The 20,520-nt window shown below is 32.3% G+C and overlaps 1 protein-coding gene and 1 pseudogene across 2 annotated transcripts; both read left to right on the top strand.

Moving 5' to 3' along the window:
- The first annotated feature begins 12,309 nt into the window (after nt 1-12,309).
- On the top strand, nt 12,310-14,729 carry LOC111297953 (uncharacterized). The gene is made up of 2 exons (XM_089769199.1): nt 12,310-13,279; nt 13,777-14,729. The coding sequence occupies exons 1-2, from the start codon at nt 12,748-12,750 to the stop codon at nt 14,343-14,345; spliced, it is 1,101 nt and encodes a 366-aa protein (XP_089625325.1). The 5' UTR covers nt 12,310-12,747; the 3' UTR covers nt 14,346-14,729.
- Nucleotides 12,310-17,317, top strand: LOC111297951 (tubulin alpha-3 chain-like; annotated as a pseudogene). The gene is made up of 6 exons (XR_016346866.1): nt 12,310-12,622; nt 14,727-15,079; nt 15,545-15,745; nt 15,836-16,036; nt 16,140-16,634; nt 16,782-17,317. The product of XR_016346866.1 is annotated as a tubulin alpha-3 chain-like (transcript).
- The last annotated feature ends 3,203 nt before the right edge of the window (nt 17,318-20,520 follow it).

Genomic DNA, 20,520 nt, shown 5'->3' with positions numbered 1-20,520 from the left:
AGCATCAGAATTTATAAGATGAGGCAAATCATTTCTATCTATCTCATCTAATATCAATGCTTTGCTTGAGAAAGCTTATTTCACGACATATGGTCCTTCTTAATTCAAAGTCCATTTTCCTCTATTATTGTATTGACTTAGGAAAATTCTTTTCAAGACCAACTTTTCTTCTCAGAAACAACTAGGTCGAACCATTTTATCATGAGCCCTCATTATTCTTTTTTGATATAGTTGACCATGGTATGGCATTGTGAATCTCTTTTCTTAAGTGAAATTTAACTGTTCATAATGCTCTCGAATCTATTCAACTTTTTTCAGTTCAACCTCTTTTAGAACCTTTAAGGACGAGATTTTCACTTTCATTGGTAATACAGCCTTCATCCTATAAACCAAAGAGAATAGGGTTGCCTCAATAGAGGTACGCATTGATGTTCGATATGCGTATAGCACAAATGATAACTTTTCATGCTAATCTTTATAGGTCTCGATCATCTTTTCAAGAATTTTTTTATATTCTTGTTTGTCGCCCTAATTGTCTTATTTATTTTTAGACTGTATGACATTGAATTATGATGTTTGATCTTATACTGGGCATATATTTCTTACATTTTTGGACTGTATGTCCCTTGTTTCCCATTTACCTTTTAATTGATATATAACTAGAGCTTAGTCTCCAAACACTTTTAATGTTTTAACTTTTCTAACTATAGTAACTTGTAAACCCATGATACATGCCTCATATTCAATGATGTTATTTGTACAATTAAAATTCAATCTCGCTATTATAGGGTAGTATTGTTCTTCAGAAAAAATTAGAATTGCCCTAATCCTATGTCCTAAAGTATCGATGACTCCATCAAAATATATTTTCCAATACTTCTCTTCATGTTTTTCTTTCTCTAATTGGGAAACAGTCATCAAATTTTCATCAAAAAACTTCAATCTCATTGGTTAATAATCTTTAATAGCATGATCTATGAGAAACTCGACTATGGCACTCTTTTTTACTGCATTTTAGCTTACATATATGATATCATACTCCGAGAGCATTACTTACCACCTAGCAATTCTCTCAAACATAGAAGGCTTCTCGAATATGTATTTAATTAGATCTATTTTGCTATAAGCTAAGTGGTGTGATAGAGCATGTATCATTTGAGTCTTTTCGTAGTCCAAACTAATGCACAATACATTTTTTCCAAAGAAAAATATTTGGACTTATATTTTGTGAATTTTTACTCAGATAATAAATAGCTTTATCTTTTCAACCATATTTACTTACTTCCCTAGCACACATCTCATTTAATTCTCACACACCGTTAGGTATAAAATTAAAGGTCTCTCTGAAACAGGTGGCACCAATAATGGAGGATTTGATAAGTAATACTTAATTTTATCAAAAGCTATTGGCAATCCTCATTCCATTCCCTAGGGTTGTTCTTGTGGAGAAGCTTAAAAATAGGATCATATTTATAGATAAGCTGAGACACGAACCACGAAATGTAGTTCAATCTTCATAGAAAACCTCAAACTTCTTTTGGTGTACTCGGAGGTGACAAATTTTGAATGGCTCGTATTTTATTTGCATCGATTTCATTACCTCTTTCACTGACCACAAAGCCTAGCAACTTCTTTATCTTTGCCCCGAATGTACATTTGGCTAGGTTTAACTTGAGTTAGAATTTTTTCAACCTTTCAAATAGCTTTTTGAGGTTTGTGACATGATCTACTTATTCTCAAGATTTTGCTATCATATCATCCATATATACCTCAATCTTTTTATGCATCATGTCATGAAAGAGTGCCACCATGGCTCTTTGATATGTTACCCCACATTCTTTAACCTAAAGGGCATGTCTTTATAGTAAAAAGTTTCCTACATGGTTACAAAAGTGATCTTTTCCATGTCATCTATGGCCATCTTTATCTGGTTATACCTTGAGAACCCATCTATAAAGGAAAACGTTGAATGTTTAGCCGTATTATCCACTAGAGTGTCAGTATGAGGTAAAGAAAAGTTATCATTTGGGCTAGCCCTATTCAAATCACGATAGTCTACACATATTTGCAAATTTTGATCTTTCTTAAGGATTGATACTATATTGGCTACCCATTTTGGATACTTAGCCATTTGCAAGAAACTTACATCAAACTATTATTTCACTTTTTTTTTATCTTTAGCAACATTTCAGGCTTCATTTGCCTTAGTTTCTATTGTACTAGCTTACACTTTGGCTTTAGGGGTAGTTTGTGCTCTTCTAACTCTATACTAAACCTAGGCATATCTTGGTAAGACCAAGTAAACACATCTACAAATTCTCGAAATAGATTTTCCAAATGTTGCTTGTCTTTCGATGAAAGTGATGTGCCAATTTTAACCTCTTTCTTATTCTCTTCATCTCCTAGATTCATCTAGTCAGTTATCTCCTGATGATGCTTAATTGGTTTACTTTCTTGTTTAATCAATCTCATTAGGTCCGGAGGTATAACATACTCTTCAAAATCATCTTATTATCAAGTTCATTTATGTTAATTAAACTCTTAAAATTAACCTCTTTATCATTATCATAATTATCTTCTTGTTCATTTAAAGACTTGAAATTGAATGAAATGAGATATGTTGGCAAGACGTGTTTAGAAAAATAAAAAAATGATAATAATAAGGGTACAAAAAGAAATGAATAAAAATGCGTTCTTCCTAATCTTTATTAAAATAATAAAAGATATATGGTCCAACCAAGAAAGATCACCCTAATGCCTTGTGTAATAGCTATTGGGATGTACAATTACATTGAATTAGTCTCAAGGGTAAAAGGTATTTCAATTATACTGTAATTGTTCAGCTCATAATCTAACAGACAAAGACAGACCCATCCTTCTTATTCAAGCTCTTTTTCATCTTCAATAGCATGGATGAACAATTGAGCGAATGTCTCTTCCATACTTTGTTCAAAATCTCTTTTTGAATTTCAGTACATAAATTTTTCAGGCCTGAAGGTCTCGTACAAGTGTGGGATGATTATTAGTCTTATTGTTTTACTTACTTTTCTTCTCTCGATCTTTCATCCTTCTATTTTATAGCCTAAGCCTAACCCTTTCACTGTTATCCATCATTGTTGGGGGCTTTCTTATTCTCTGTAAGTTTCTGTCCAGTTTTACTCTAGGATACCAGCCCTTATTGATGACTTGACTTAACACTATCTTTAAAAATTATCAATTTTTAGGTCCTTATCCTACAGAATTGACTAGCTCAAAAGATTGATGGAACACTTCACTACCTTTTTAACAGCTTTCACATATGGAACATTCAAGGGTTGGGTCACTAGCATGTCTTTCTTCCCAAATTCCACTACCAATCAACCTTCTACATTAAACTTGATCTTTAGGTGTAGGGTAGAACGCACAACACCTTACCATGTGAACCATGGCCTTTCTAACAGAGAACTATAAGATAGAGAGATATCCATCACTTGAAACTTCACATTAAAAGTGCACAACCTAATTTGTAAGGGCATCTCGATATCTCTTAAGACTTTTCATCTGGTCTCATCAAAAGCTCGTATGACCATTTGACTATCATTTATATGAGAGTAGTCGATAGACAACCTCGTCAAAGTTGACATGGGCATGAAATTGATAGCAGAGCTATTATCAATAAAGACTTTAGCTATGATATAGCTCTTGCACTTGACTGTGATATACAAAAACTTGGCATTGTTTTCCCTCCGAAGGAATTTTTTCATCGCTTAATGATATATAATTTGGCATGACCAGGTTTCTGGCTAAATGGTTCACATACTTGACAAACACATTATGTGCCACATATGCTTGATTTAATACCTCCAGCAAGGTATTTTAGTGTGGTTCTGAATTTAATAATAGTGATAATAATGAGATTCGTGTTGGTATCTTATTCAATTGCTCAACCATTGAGTATTCATTATGTTTTACCAGCTTTAAGAATTCACAGGCTTTTTTTTCTGACACTGACTTTTGGGTTTTTTTTTTCAAGTACCACATTTGGATTATTTTGTTCGTCTCCCACCTTAGCTTTCTCTCTTCTAACCCTTTCTAATTTTTTGGGAGTATAGCATCTTTCACTTCGGTTGATGCCTCTTCTAGTAGTTATATTAGTAGTATCAGACTTAGAAGCATTCTCTTATTAACCTTGAACTATCGTATCATAGTCATATTTTTAAGGTACAACTTTATCATCTTTATATGGAATGAAGCCAGACTTTAAAAGTTACTGGCCTAAAAATGAGTTTGTCTATAACTGACTTTGGCTTATTCCTACAATGAATTGTTATCGATTTTGGAAATAATTTAACAGGTATGTCAGTTATAGATACTTCAACACTCTTTGAGACCTTTTCCTCTTCATAGAGTTCTATTTGGTATGAATCCATGAGTTTTTGTACCTCTTGGTAAAACTACTTACAATTTTCAATAGAGTGGCCAATTGCCCCACTATGATATTTGTAGCTTGTACCTGTTACATATGCTTCATGATAACCATGCAGACCTACTAGTTATATCATGTCAGCTTTTCATAAAGCATCAAATAGCTGACTGAGAGGTGTTTTAATATCTACCATTTTTCTCTTTAAATGATGTTCATGTTCCTTACTCAGAGCATTCTCGTTATGATTAGGCAAAGGATTGCCATTAACATTTGATGTAGTTATCCCTTCTGTATCGAAGCTAATCATTCCATCGTTGATTAATCATTGCAATTTATGTTTTAGAGCAGTGCAATTCTTAGTGAAATGATCGGTAATCCTATAGTGATAGTTACAATAAGCTGTGGGATCATACTACTTAGGGTAAGGTAGCTTGAGTGGCCTTAATCGGTTAGAAGTAATCAAATGATTGTTGTAAAGCTCACGATATAACTTTGTATAGGTCATGAGAATTGGATCAAATACAGACTTTTCACGAGTAGTTCATTACTCCCGTGAATCACCTATTGGGCTAGTCAGATGGGTCTAAAGTCTTGGGGTAGGTTAAATGTTAAGACTGTATATGGTATTTTGAGGTCTAAAAAAGGGTTGATATGTTTAGGGGTAAGGTGACTATGGGATTGGTTGGTATGGGTAAGGGGAAGCATTATTCATAGTAGGATAATATGAAGAATATCCTTATGGTGGGTAGGGTTGATAACCCCTAAATTGTTGCCTATCAAAGCTTACAGCTTGAGCTTCAGTCTTTTTCTTCTTTGGAGCTCTTTTAGTGAATGCTTCCCCTCTCTCTAACTTGTCATTCTTGATGGCACTCTCAATAATTTCTTTCCAAATCACCATATCGATGAAATTCTTGGTTACATTCCCGATCAACTTTTCATAATAAGAAGATTTTAAAGTGCTAATGAACAATACTGTATTTTTCTTTTTAGTTAGAAGAGGTTGCATTTAAGAAGCTACATCCCTTCACCTTTGGGCGTATTCTTAAATGACTCATTTACCCTTTTTTTTCATGTTCTGTAAAGATAAAAGATCAAGAATCAAATTCATGATATATTGATATTGACTGATGAAGTCATGGGCCATATCACTCCATGAATGAATGCGAGTTCTGTCTAGCTGGATATACCACCTAGCAATGGAACCTATAAGGTTATCTTGGAAAATATGCATTACTAGTTTTTCATTATGGGCATAGGCTGCCATCTTCTAACAGTACATAATAACATGAGTCTTTGGGCACTTCGTATTCTGGTACTTTGAACTTTGAAGGAAAAACCACATCCGGGACTAAGTAAAGCCAGCAGCATCGATAGAACCATAAAATCCAATTCCTTTTACAGCTTGTAACCTTTGTTCCAGCGTGTTAATCCTTGAGTCTTTCTGAGATTCAACCACTTTTGATTGTTCTTTCTCTTTTTCTTTTAAGTCATCCAGATCAAAAATTTGGATTGGTTCTACAACCTTTTTAATAAAAATAAGATTCACATAGCTATGGTAATGCCCTAGGTTCGAAGTTGATGACATTTCAGGGTATACAAGATATGTGAATTGTTGTGGCGGTATATCCTGTGTGGATTGGGCTTATTATGGATCAAAATTGAAAGGATATAGAGGATTAGCTACTTCTTGTGATGGAGGACCCTGTTGGCTTGTGTTCTCTTCTATTTTTTTTCTTTGTTTAACTTGTTGAGAGCATCCAAATCTTACTCAACTCATTTTCAAGCTTTTTTTTTTATGCCTTTTCTATTTTTTTAAGTCGATGAAAGTTTTTTTGCTCCATTTATCTAGTTCTCGCTTTTGTGTTATATTAGTGGGTAAGGTACCTACTGGATGAGCTATCCTTGAACCTTAAATATCATATCTCAGAATTAGTAGGTTTATATGACTATCTCATGAAAACCTAAAATGGTTATTTTGTTAAATGTAATGAATGAGAATGCAATGAATGAAAATGCATGCATGCGAAGAACATTTACCTTAAGATAGTGTTCAACCAAAATATTCCATTTATTCCAAAGAACTTTGTTTACATAAAATTTATCATCTTAGAGTTATAACCATATAATCATTTGATCTACTCATACTGGTCTCTTGTTTTCTTAATGAAATTCAGCAAGGTTGTCTATGTTCCCCTACTAGGGCCACCACTTATTTCAATGTTTCTGTCTCTTCGACCATTTCTCTTGCTTTACATACCCCTTTGCAAATTTGGTTGTTAAGTGCTCAATATACTTCTATCTTCCTAGGATTTCCCTTTTACCACACCATACTTGATATGATAACTCTTTATGCTCTCTAACCAATGCAGCAATATAGTCTTTTTGTTCATTCAACCTTTGTCTCAACTTGTTTAGGTAGCTATTCAACATCTTATTTTTTATCTGTACCTAGGTATTTTCTTTTTCTAATTCAACATATTCTTACTTCAATCACTCACTTTCATCTGTCAACTGAGTGATTGTTATCTCTTTGGTTTTTACCTTTACACATAACTTCTTATGTTCGTGGTGTAGCTCCGTTAGCTTTTTGACAGCTATATAACATTCTTTAGCAATCTTGCAAACTTTGACTTCATGCTTTTCAGCTTTATCTTTCCATTGATCTCTCCCCTCTCGAAGCTTCTGAATCTCCTACCTTAGTCTATCCTTTTCGATCTCGATTTTTTTCTTCACAAATTCTAATTCTGATGGTGTTTCTTTAAGCATTTTTCCTGTTGGTTATAGAAAACCTTCAAGAGTGAATACAACTTTCTATCCTCATCTTGATCTCCAAACTAAATACCCATAAGTGACTTATCAATGAACGGTCTAGGACTCACCTTGTGGGGTTTTTTCATGCTTTAATCACATCATTGATCCTCTGAAATGCTTTTGGCTCATTATAAAAAAAATCTTACTGATGAAGCTTGTATCATGAGAATGGATTGTTCTGCCCCAACTCTCTTCTAACTAGAAATGACGCATAACTTGTTGTCTTCTATAAACCCAAAAGTGAGACCACAGTGTTATCTCCACACTAATATAGCATAGGTTCATGATTCATCTACAGGGCCAACCATTTCACCTCAGTGCTTATCATTTTTGTTAAAGATACTATCCACTTTTTTTTAGACTTTTGTTATGGCCACTCACTTTCATAGAATTCTTTGATTAGAGCTTGATTGTGAAAAAAAAAGCTTCAGAAAAACACATATTTTACACTCGAAGTGGCTTTTCATCCATAGGTACAATAGTTGTATACAGTTTGTCAAACGCCCCCCATTCTGACGATAATAACTCAACGATCTAATGGTCTCTGCCAATATCATTATTGAAGAGTTGCAGCCATTGATCACACTTTCAAAGAAGTCAACCACTGCTATTTCAATATAACCCAAAACCTTCAAAAAAATCGCCATTCGTATATGGCTTAGGCAAACACGTCTAACTTCTGCCCCTCATCAACATGTTGTACTAAAAAATCATGAAAGAACTTTTAAGATAGGCAAACCTGCTCTTGTTTATTCTTTGTATGAGAATCCATAATCTTTTTATTTATCCTCATAAGATGGGCCAGATTCTTACGGAATGCTAATTTGTGTTTTTTGACATATATCTTGTTAGGACCCTAGAGGTGCAAACTCAACAAAGTCGAATATTCTTCTATGGTCGGTGTCATATCAACTTCATTGAAGGTGAAACACTTGTACGAAGGATCCCAAAATTGCACTTAAGCTCTAATTAGTTGATTTTTAACATTCACTGCAATGAGTTATGCTATATGTCCATGCCTCTCGTAAAACTCTTCTTATCTTGATGGACTCATCTTCTTCCATATATCAAGCAAATCCTCTAAATTATTTTATTTGAGGAGGATGGATTTTTCTTGAGACAAGGTGGAAGCATAGTCGATTGGTAGACAATCCCTCTCCTTTTATTGAATCTTTGCTGACTGAACCTTTACTTCGTTGGGTGACTCACAAGGAGCTAATACAGATGCAGAGCAAACTAGTCATTCTGTGGAGTCCATGAAAAACTCTTTGTTGAAGATTGTCTTTCAAGCAAGTGTTCTTTATGAAACTTTATGATATCAGCATGAATCAATGCAAAAATGAATAAGAGAAGAGGTTAGTATACCAAATAAAGAGAAATAAATAAATAAATAAATAACTAAATAAATTAAAACATCACACACAATAAGAGGAATGAATCCTATGCTTTTGGTTAATTCTAAAGGGAAAGAAATGGCTCTATCTATAGGTTAGGCGTTTCTAAGGTTCACTATATGTGGTTCAAGGTTAAAGTTTAAAAGGTTCTCAAATTGCTCTTCACATCATTGTCCATCACAGATTAGTAAGGCACCTTAATCCTCACTCATTATAGGCTGCAACGAAAAAGATTCAATTTGAGTGGGAGTATTTCGTTGCTACTACAGAAGCATTAAAACCTCACGAAAGCATAGGTACTTTACTCCCTCCTAGAGGAACGTAGCTCGGGTATAGAGCTCATGTTATGCTCATGCATATGAATGACATCATAAGCAAAATAAAGGAATATAGTGAATGAATGAACAAAGATCTTTAAAAAAAATCAATTTTATTAGGCTTTTGGATAACATAAACTTATTTATTGGCTTGACTCTTAGCTTGTCCCTAGTGGAGTCACAAAACTATCATAACGTCTAGATCTAGGGATCTATCACTAGATATTGACTTGAGGAGTTACCACCAATATTTTTTTATTTAGGTACAATTGGCCACTTGACTAAATCTATCCATTTTTAAAGAGAAATCTTAAGTTTGGCATAGGTATCTTTAAAAGGTAGATTCAATGTCTGTGAAACCAAAACTAGGTCCGGGAGTACAATTACATATGAGGAAGGTTATAGCACCTTTACAATGCTCATCAAAAGATGGTATCAACTCAATTTCGTGTTATCCATTAAGCCTTAAAAATTTTACCAAATGATTAATTATTAAAAATAATTTTTAATTGACTCTAATACTTTTGGCAAAAAATTAAGAAAATTTCCTTACCTTAAAAGTATACAAGAAAACTACTATTTCTCTTACAGAAGCTCCATCGTCGGATTATTTAATATGAAAAATTTTTCAGGAAAAGAAAAAAGAGAAAATAAGAAAGAAATAATGATTTGACTTTCAATATAGATCCTTTTTTTGTTTTATAAGAAAAAACTCATGCTTTTATACAAGGAAAATTGATACTTTTCACTTTTTCTTAAAATTTTATTTTTGAAAATTTTATTTTTAAGAAAATTGGTACTTCCAACTTTTTCTCAAAACTTTTTTTTTTTTTTGAAAATTTTATTTTTAAGAAAAATTGATACTTTCAACTTTTTCTCAAAAATATTTTTGTTTTGAAAATTTTCTTTTTAAGGAAAATTGATACTTTTAACTTTTCCTCAAAAATATTTTTTAAAAAATTTTTATTTTTATATTTTCAAAAAAAATTGATACTTTCAATTTTTCTTCAAAAATATTTTTTTTGAAAATTTTATTTTAAAGAGATCATTGAAAATTAAAGAATGTTTAATTAAATAAATAAATGATTTCAATTTAATCCATAGATAAATTGGCAAAAAAAAAAATCATATTAATAGATAAATAACAAAAAAAGAAAGAAAAAAATAAAAAAAACTTTGGAGCTGCTCGGTTCAGCATGACAAAAGTACGGCTCGAGAGACAGAAGCGGCAGATGGCTTGATATGCAGCTTGGCTCAGCGGCTCAACAACGGCTAAACGAAATGGGTTGAAACGCTGTAGGTTGGGTCCAATTTCGGACAACACGTGGATCTTGTCCACTTTCAACTTCCCTAAAACGGCATCGTTTTCAAGTAGTATAAAAGGTAAAAATTTCCCTTTTTTCGTTAGATGCTTCACTCTTTTCTCTCTCTTCCTTTCAATTTTCTCTGCATTTCTCTTTAAAACAAAGAACACCGGTGAAATTCTCGTCAGTTTTTGGGTTTTATTGCCAGAAATTGGGTTTTTCGTCAAAAAAGTAGCCGAAAAACTTGAATTTTGTCGAAAAATTCATTGGTATTTGGAATTTTTTAGAAATTTTCCAGAAAAAGAAAAAAACTCACCAAAATTTTTTAAAAATTCCTAAAAATCTTAAGATCACTTATGCATCTTTTAAACACATTTTTTTGCTTCTCTTTTCTCTCTATTTGCTTTGTGTGTCTGTCTGTTTTGTCTCTAATCTATGGATATTTATAAGGTGAAATCTAAGTGTCCTAAAATTAGATGGGATTTCAATCCCTTTTAAGTTTTAACTCCAAGCTTTAATCCAACTAAAACGCCTCAACCTAATCTTACCTAAATTCAACCTTTTTTTTTTCGTTTTTTCATTTTTTCAGCTTTTCTATTTTTTATATTTTCATAAAATCACTTAGACTCCCCTGACAGATTGGGGTGTCTACAAATTTTAAATGAAAGTGTTCTAAAATGAATTAATTATTTAAATAAATATTTTTATAAAGGGATTTTGAATATTAAAATTCGATGAGATTAAAAAAGTAATTATAATAAAAAATAATGATATTAAAGATAGAATAAACATGAAAAATGCAACATACGTGTCATTATATTTGTAAAAAAATATAGATAATACTAATAACATGAACAATAAAAAATAAATTTTTAAAAGAATTTTGTAGTTAAAGTTGAAAAAAAATAAAAGTTATATAAAAAACGAAATATAATAAATTAGTTTATTACTCGTGCAATACAATAATTATCTTTAATTATTTAAATGTGTGTAAAAGCATAAATTAACATTCTTTAATTATTTATACATTCAAAATATATGTAAAATACATATAATATAATTAAGATATCAAATCATTATAGAATTAAATTTTTTTATTAAAAATTTAATAAATTTTTAAAATATGAAAAATACTATTTAAAGAAGAATAAAATATTCAAAAGATATCATATATAATATATATTATATTAAAAGTAAAGAATGCAGTTAAATATTAATCTAAATGTCTGTTGATGAAAGGTCTCATACAAAGTGCTTACATATTCATCTATTCTCTATTAGCAGCCAATATTGGAAACAACAAGTTTTATATATTTTAAAAGAGAAAGAAGTAAATAAGCATTAAAATAAAGTAGTAAAATATCTGGTTATCAATCATTCTTTGTATAAGATTGGTGCATGTAAAAACTGTGACATAATATCATTGCTTATGATATCGTCACTTAATGCTTGCAAGTAAATTTATCAATCATCATTTCTATTAGTATTATGAAACATAAAACCTATTTTAAAAATTAAAGTGATTATTGAAAAAGCAAAATTAATATAGATGTTTGTAAGTTAAAGTTAAGAAACTTACCATCAACAGTTATAAAAGAAAAATAAATGCTTTTGTAAATTTTAACTTTATACTTCACAAAGTATAAAAAAGTAAATATAAAGATTTGAAAAAAAATGTAGAGAAATATAATTAGCTTTAAGAGTTTCATTGAATTATTTACTCTAATATGTTATACGTGATATTAATTACTATTTTAATATAATTTAATATATATCAATATTTTGTTTCAATAAATTTTTAAGATTTTAAATATTAAATAACATTAATATATATATATATAAATTAATTTACTATTATATTTTTAAATCAAAATCTTTAATAATAATTTTTTTACTATAATTTATCTTAGTAACATTGTTGCTTTTAAATTTAAACGCATATTTTAATACTGATTTTATTTCTACTACTAAGACGTTATATCACCTCTACGATTATTTTCAATCTCAACAGATATAATTTCACTCTATATCCAAATTAACCATCATTTAAATATCCAAGTTGGGATAGACGAGAATTTGAATGATAGATTTTAAGCAGCCCTAAATTGGCCAGATCCGATCTCGGCTTTTGAAACAGGTAAATGGTTTAAATGGAGCTCATCAATTAGGCGTGGGTCCGAAATCAGGTTTGGACTTTTGGCAGCAATATATCATTTGAGCGCGGTGCGTGGGTGTCTCATCCGACAACGAAGCAGCTGAAGGAAGAAGAATTGGAGCTTTCGGTTTGTTTTTTTGATGACGATGATGATGATGATGATGATGAGGGGTTGGAGAAGCTCTTCTCTCTCTTCTTTTTCGTCTGCCTTTGATCATCTTCGACAATTGCGTCGGGTAACCCTAGATCTGCCACTTCTCTCTTTTATTCCCAAATCTCTTATTTCTCTACTACCCATTGCAAGAAGAAACCCAAGTATGTGTTTGATCAAATTGATGGTGCCTTAAACAAGTTTGATGAGATGCTACATATGCATCGACGTCCTTCTATTGTGGAATTTAATCAATTATTAGGGGCCATTGTTAGAATGAAGTATTATGAAACTGCGGTTACTCTGTTGAGAAAAATGGAATTACTAGGAATTAATCCTGATGTTTATACTCTCAGCATTTTGGTAAATTCTTTTTGCCGCTTGCATCGTGTGGATTTTGGGTTTTCGGTTTTGGGGAAGATGTTGAAGTTGGGCATTGAACCAAATACTATAACACTCTCCACTTTGATCAATGGACTTTGCATTGGAGGTAAAGTAGCTCAAGCTGTGAGGTTGTTTGATGACATGATTCGAGAAGGGTATCAGCCTAATTTAATCACTTATACTACGATAGTAAATGGTCTTTGTAAAATAGGTGAAACTATTCGGGCTATTAGATTGCTAAGGACTATGGGAGAAATAGGTTCTGCACCTAACATTGTAACATACAGCACTATCATCGATAGCCTTTGTAAGGACAAGAATGTAACCGAGGCTTTGAAGCTTTTCTCGGAAATGAGAGGTGAAGGCATTCCACCTAATATTTTCACTTATAATTCCTTAATTCATGGTATGTGTAATTCATGTTAGTGGAAGGAGGTCGCAAGATTATTGAATGAAATGATGGTGAACAATTGCAAACCTAATGTCATCACGTATAATATTGTGGTTGATGCCCTTTGTAAAGAGGGTAGGGTTTTAGAGGAGGGTAGGGTTTTAGAGGCTCAAAATATTTTTGATAGAATGATTCAACAAGGTGTTGAGCCTGATATAGTTACCTATGATTCATTGCTTGATGGATATTGTTTGCAAGGTAAAATGGGTGCGGCTAGAAAATTATTGAATTCAATAACTAACAAGGGTTGTGTACCTAATGTATTTAGTTACAACATCATTATCAATGGATATTGTAAAGCTAAAAGGATTGATGAGGCAATGGAACTTTTTCATGAAATGACTCGAAATGGATTAATCCCTAATGTTGTTACTTACAGCACTCTTATAGGTGGCATGTCACAGGTTGGGAGACTTGCATTTGCACAAGAACTTTTGAAAGAATGAGTGCTCGTGGCCTAGTTCCAAACGTGATCACTTATTGTACTTTGTTGGATGGCTTATGCAAGCGTTGTCATATTCATGAGGCATTGGGACTTTTTCATGTAATGCAGAATAGTGGGTTAGATCCTAACATTGTCCACTATTCTATCTTAATTGATGGCTTGTGTCGAGTTGGGCAACTTAAAGTTGCAAGGAAATTATTTTGTGCTCTCAAAGTCAAAGGGATACACCCTCATGTTCACACATATAATATAATGATCAGAGGACTTTGTAAAGAAGGGCTGCAGAATGAAGCATACAAACTGTTTAGTAAAATGGAAGTGGATGGTTGCATGCCAGATAGTTGCTCTTATAATGTGATGATTACAGGATTTCTTCAAAACAATGACATATCAAGGGGAATGCAAATTCTTAATGAAATGGTTAACAAAGGATTTTCCGCAAATGCATCTGTAGCAGCCATGCTAGTGGATCTAATGTGTCGTGATTCAACAGGTGAATATATTTGTGCAGTAGTTCAGAAACTTTGAAGACTATCAAAGTTCTAATATGGAGTGATTTCTTCCCAGCCAATATTAGTGCAATATATCCAAACAAGTTTTATAATCTGTCAGGGTTGCTAATAAATATCTAAGCAGTCCCTAATTCCATCATATGAACTTCATATGGATGGCAGTATTCTACTCCTTGATTAGGCATTAGGCCGCATGCAAGTATCCTATTAAATTCAGGAAGAGGGCTGATTTTGAATTTTTCAGCCTGCAGGCACTCTTTTTTCTTCTGTTTTTCTCCTCCTTTTTTTTTTTTCTTCTAGGGCACCTATAGGCATAGCAGTTTTGGGCTCTATTAATGGTTTACCATTCATTCTAGTTTTGATAATCTTGCAAAACGTATAATATTCTCCTTTGCAGAACAAATGTCAATGCTCGTTCATCCTGCTTTATAATCATATTGTCTTTTCCTGGTGGTGTTTCTTTGGAACTGGAAGCACTAGAAAGTTCTTTGTTGTGAGTTTTGTTTCGTGGAAATGAGCTATTTGGTTGAATTGAAGTGAATGGTATAGAATTTAAATAATTCTTTTTTATTAACATAAATTTCCATTTGACATGCATTTCCTATGCTCAGATGGCGAAGTCACCAGAGCTATCTCCTGTGGTGGTGCAGGATTTCTGTTGATCCTCGACCATTTGGGGAACTGGCGTGGCTGGCTGCCTTGTCTGCTCTAACTGAACATCTTACAGGGATAGGATGACATTGTGGAATTGTATGTACTGAAATTCAAAAAATTTCCCTGGATCTATTATGAATTGACATGATTCTAATATAATGCATCTCTGTTTTCCTTTATTCTTCTTAACATATAAATTTATGTAGTTATGTTCTTATAGTTTTCCTCTCGATTTTTCCTCTACTTTATAGTTCCTAGTGAGGGACTTTGAACAATTTGATTAAATTTCTTGCCCTGCAATTTTTGCTTTTTGGTTGGTGTCATTTCTTTTGTGCTACTTGCCTTACTCTTTGCTTATCATTCTCAGATGTATAGTACAAATTTAATAGTAACAAATGCATGCCAGAAACTACTTATTTTTCTTAATGTAAATTTCAGATCAAAGTGGACATAAACATAGATTGGGATTTATAAATGGATCACTGAATTATGGTTTTACCTCTATCATTTCATGATCTGAACCTATAAAACTCGTTTGTGTTTGCTTGGACACCACCTTAGGTGTTTGCCACAATGATTTTAATACCTTCTTTAGTGAGACTGGGTCTGGCAAGCATGTGCCAAGGGCTATATTTGTTGATCTAGAGCCCACTGTCATTGATGAAGTTGGAGGAGGGACTGTTAGACAACTCTTTCACCTGGAGCAACTTATATCTGGCAAGGAAGATGCTACTAATAACTTTGCTAGAGGACATTATACAGGTACAAGCATATTTTCTGCATTTCCAAAGTACTAGCAATTTTGTTATATTTGATCGCTGGCTTAAACTTCTTTGGTGTTGCATACTGCAGTTGGTCAGGCAATTGTGGATCTTTGCCTTGACCAAGTGAGAAAATTGGCTGATAACTGCACTGGTTTGCAAGGATTTTTTGTATTTAGTGCTGTTGGCGGAGGAATTGGTTTTGGTTTGGGCTTTGTTGCTTTTGGAGCGCTTGTCTGTAGATTATGGAAAGAAGTCAAAACTTGGCTTCTCCATCTACCCTTCTCTTCAGGTAATTTCTTGAAGACTTCAAGGAAAAGTACAGGTTTCTTTAACCCTATGCTTGAACTGTTATGTTTGTGCAATTCACTGAACAATTATCCCCAATTGTGCAGGTTTCTACTGCTGTTGGGGAACTTTATAATAGTGTGCTCTCAACCATTCTCTCCTTGAACACACAGATGTTGCTAAGCTTCTTAACAATGAAGCTATATACGATATTTTTAGGAGATCCTTAGACATTGAAAAACCAACTCAAACAAACTTGAACCACTTGATATCCCAAATTATCTCTTCTTTGACCACTTCATTGAGGTTTGATGGTGCCATAAACATGGACATCGCAGAGTTTGGACATTTTAGAGTTTCAGAATAACCTTGTATCCATATCATGCTCTCATCATATGCCCCAGTAATCTCAGCTATAAAGGCTTACCATGAGCAGCTATCAGTTCCTGGGATTACAAGTGCTGTTTTTGAACCATCAAGCATGATGGCTAAATGTGATCCAAGGCATGGGAAGTACATGGCATGCTGTTTAATGTACCTAAGGATGTCAATGCTGCTGTTGCTACCATCAGAACTAAGCGGACAGTTCAGTTAGTGGATTTGTTAGTAGACATCTCTTACATTTCATTTCCAAATAATTATGTATAAGCAATCTGATTATCATTATTACATAGAGTTCACGTAGGGGAAAACATTGATTTTGCCTTCAGTTTGTTATCTGAATGATTGCGATGCATCTTTTATTTCAGGTGCCCTACTGGTTGCAAGTGTGGTATCAACTATCAGCCACCCACTGTGGTACCATGGGGTGATCTTGCTAAGGTACAACGTGCAGCGTGCATGATCAGCCACCCATTATGCATGATTGGCAGAGGTTTTCTCCCGAATTGACCACAAGTTTGATCTCATGTATGCCAAGGGAGCATTTGTTCACTGGTATGTAGGTGAATGAATGGAGGAAAGTGAATTCTCAGAAACCCTTGAAGATCTTGCTGCTCTCTAGAAAGACTATGAGGAAGTTGGGGCAGAAGGTGCCGAAGACGAAGAAGAACCAGAAGATTACCATATCTATATTTCATGACAGCAGCAGCTAATGGTCCATCATGTTCCTCGACTCATTTCAGTTCATCAGCTATTCTTATTGTTGTAAATTTGTGCATGTGTACTTCATGTCTTGAATTTGTCTGCCTTTGTATGTCTTTGCTCTGAACGTGGGTGATTTTAAGTGTAGTTGTGAGAACCTATAGTTTCTGTCTTATAAGATGTGGCCCCTTTCAATGTTTAATATAGCTTCTGCTTTGTGCCATGATTTATATAATGCAAGTCAAAATTTTCCAGAAAAATAACAGAAACAACAAGAAAGTAAAGATTTCCCAATTTTCTGTTTGGTGGGTGATTATATATTTTGCTATGTAATTTGAAACAGAAGTTTTCCATTCAAGGAAAACAATATTAAAAAAAAAAAAGGATTGGTGAATAAAGTTCAAGTTGTTGTTAAAAAAGTTTTAATGAGTTTTTTTTTTTTTTTTATATGTAATTACTAATCTCGTTTATTCATGAAATAAATAATTTAACTAGATGAGAACTCTACTTTTTTTATTTCCTATTATAAGGAGAGACAAGGCTTAATGAAATTTTTATTTACAATTTGTGAAGTTCAATATTAAAAATAATTTATTAAAATTTTAATCTAAAATTGAAATTTGTAAATTAAAAGATCTTAGATTAAAAGTTTTATTAAAATTATTTTTAATATTAAATTTCACAAATTTCATTTAAATTTTTTTTATAAAAAATAGCTATCTTGACTTGTGAGTAGTTTTTTAAGAGGAAAAAAATAAATTAATTAATCAACTATTTACTTATATTTTTGTATTTAAGATTAAGATTGTTTAGAATTGAAATTTTATTATGAAAATTAAAATTTGAACATTTTATCAAATTATTGACTAAAGACTTTTTTAAACCTAATGTTTAAAAATACTAATTAATTTCTATCAACAACAAAATTTTTTGATCAATGGTTGTCAAACTTGATTAAATAAAAAGAGGATTTTGCTAATGATGATCTTGAGATGGTTTTTAAAATTACAAGTTTCCATGGAGTGGGTAGCTGATCCCTTTCCCTCTCTTTTTTATTTTTTTATTATTTTTTTATCCATGTCTATCTTCATAAGTTTCTCTCTTCAAAAGTTATCCTTAGAGTTGAGCATTAACTTTAAGAAAAGGATAATTTTTATTGGGCTAAATACTCAAATCAAAATCAAACGTTTGAATGATTACTCAATTCAAGATCAAACGTTTTAATTCATACAAATAAGGATCAAACGTTATTAATTTGTAACAATATAAGATTTATTTCAACGGTAAAAGAAATGTGCATCTTACGCACCGTTATAACACGTTAAAAGAATAGAAAATGACTGATTTGAAAAAATCATGCTAATTTGGACTTTTTTTTTTTAATAAAAAACATTTTGAGTAATCACGTCATAAAAATTTATGAATGAATTATTGAAGGTATTTTTGTTAGAAATGCTTTTAATAACCTCATTAAATTTTTTTTTTGAGATTATTTAAGATATTTTTTTTTATCAAAAATGCCTTGAGTAATCATGTCATAAACATTTATAAGGGGATTATTGAAGGCGTTTTTAGCCAAGATTGCTTGAATTTTCTTTGGGTTTGCCTTTATCCCCATCTTATTGATCATATAGCTAAGGAATTTACCCGACATAACTCCAAAGGCATACTTGCTCGAGTTAAGTCTTTTATTGTATTTTTTTAAGGTGTCAAAGGTCTTCTCAAGGTCCTTCAAGTGCTTAGCCAGGCTCTTTGCTTTTTACTATTACATCTTTCATATATAACTCCATATTATGGTCGATTTAATTTTTAAAAACCTTGTTGACTAGTCTTTAATAGGTCACCCCTACATTTTTCAAAACAAAAGGCATCATTTTGTAGTAGTAAAAACCCTTCTCAGTGATGAAAGCCATTTTTTCCTCATCTTCCTTCAATATTTTAATTTGGTTGTAGCTAGAGTAAGCATCCATAAAATTAAAAAGGCTATGCTTAGTATTATTGTCCATTAATTGGTCTGTGCTAGGGAGAAGAAAACCATCTTTTAGGCATACTTTAGTAAGGTCGGTAAAGTCAACATACATATTTTATTTTTCATTATATTTCTTGATTATGACTGCATTGGCTATTCATTTACGGTAGTAGACCTCTCTAATGAAACATGTTTGTAGTAGTTTATCGACTTCGTCCTAAATAGCCTTTTGCCTTTTCAGGGTAAAAACCCTATTCTTTACTGAATTGGTTTTGTTTTTGGGTTGGTATGCAACTTATAGACCATTACCTCGATGTCAATACCAGGCATGTTGGACGGTGTCCAGGTGAATAGGTCAATATTATTCCTTAAAGGTTGGATTAACTACTTTTTATATTGAAGTTTAATTCTAATCTATATATATGTTTTCCCAGAATGGGATGAATACAAGGTTTTAACTGACTCAATTTGATTTTCATTTGTCTTGGGTTTTTGATCAATTTTTGTTTTGTCTAGTTAAGTTAAGATTGCTTTTTGTGGAGACAAAACTTGACATGATAGTTTATATATTATTGATAAAATGATCAAAATGTAAAACTAAAGAAAATGTGTATATTTCAATTCAATTTTTCAAATTTTCTTTTGGTCGACATGTTAGCTCGATCCCATTAACACATGAATATCCATTAGCTTAAGAGCTTTGTCACTTTCAAGATTTTTTCAAAAATTACAAAAAATTATTATGTATCTTCTGTTAGAGTGGATCTTAAGAGCTTAAAGCAGTTTAAGGGAGTGCTTCTATTAGGTTGATTCTCTATTGTTGTAGGTGTTTACTCTTGTTTTCTTGCTTCTTTTTAGTTTTTATTGCTTGCTTCTCTTCTTTAACAATCTCAGCCTTAGTTGAATTGCCAATTTGTTGTTCAACCCTTCATTTCATTATTGTAACATAGTATTGTCATGCCATGGATTAGTCTCCCTTTACTTCTCTAATCTTATGAAGGTTGGAAACTTTGCTTTTAGATAGGGAGCTAAGCCCATAAACCATATAATAGACTGGCTAGGTCAGCTCGATATCATGTTATAAACAGATGGGATGTCTATAACCATAAATTATATGATTGACGTGATCATACTTGATTTTGTCTCCAAAAAGATTGGTAATTTGATAGTCTATTTAATTGGTACTTATTCATTTCCAAATTCAATAAAGGTAATGGTGATTGACTGTAGCTAGTTTTCCCTAATTTTTATTTTTTTCATGGTGGTGTGGTACAAGATGTAGATTGAACTTTTATTAGTGAACAAGATCTTTCTGACCACGTAATTATACACTATGACTGTGATCATTATAGCTTCTTCGTGAGGGATTGGGTTTCTTTTAAGTCCTTCAAATTGAATAAGATTAGTTTGTCCCTCTCGTCCTCTAGTCTTTCTCT

Source organism: Durio zibethinus, chromosome 12 (assembly GCF_047325235.1).
Source record: "Durio zibethinus cultivar Kanyao isolate XHJ-2024 chromosome 12, ASM4732523v1, whole genome shotgun sequence".
Classification (NCBI taxonomy): domain Eukaryota; kingdom Viridiplantae; phylum Streptophyta; class Magnoliopsida; order Malvales; family Malvaceae; genus Durio; species Durio zibethinus.
The sequence above is the reverse complement of the archived record's forward strand: the minus strand, read 5'-3'. Positions and strand labels throughout refer to the sequence as shown.

What these genes read in the sequence shown, in the direction of transcription:
- LOC111297953 (XM_089769199.1), top strand. Translation starts at nt 12,748, where the DNA reads ATGCTACATATGCATCGACGTCCTTCTATTGTGGAATTTAATCAATTA. An exon ending in GCTTTTCTCGGAAATGAGAG is followed by an intron (nt 13,280 to 13,776) that starts GTGAAGGCATTC and finishes GGCATGTCACAG; the next exon opens with GTTGGGAGACTTGCATTTGC.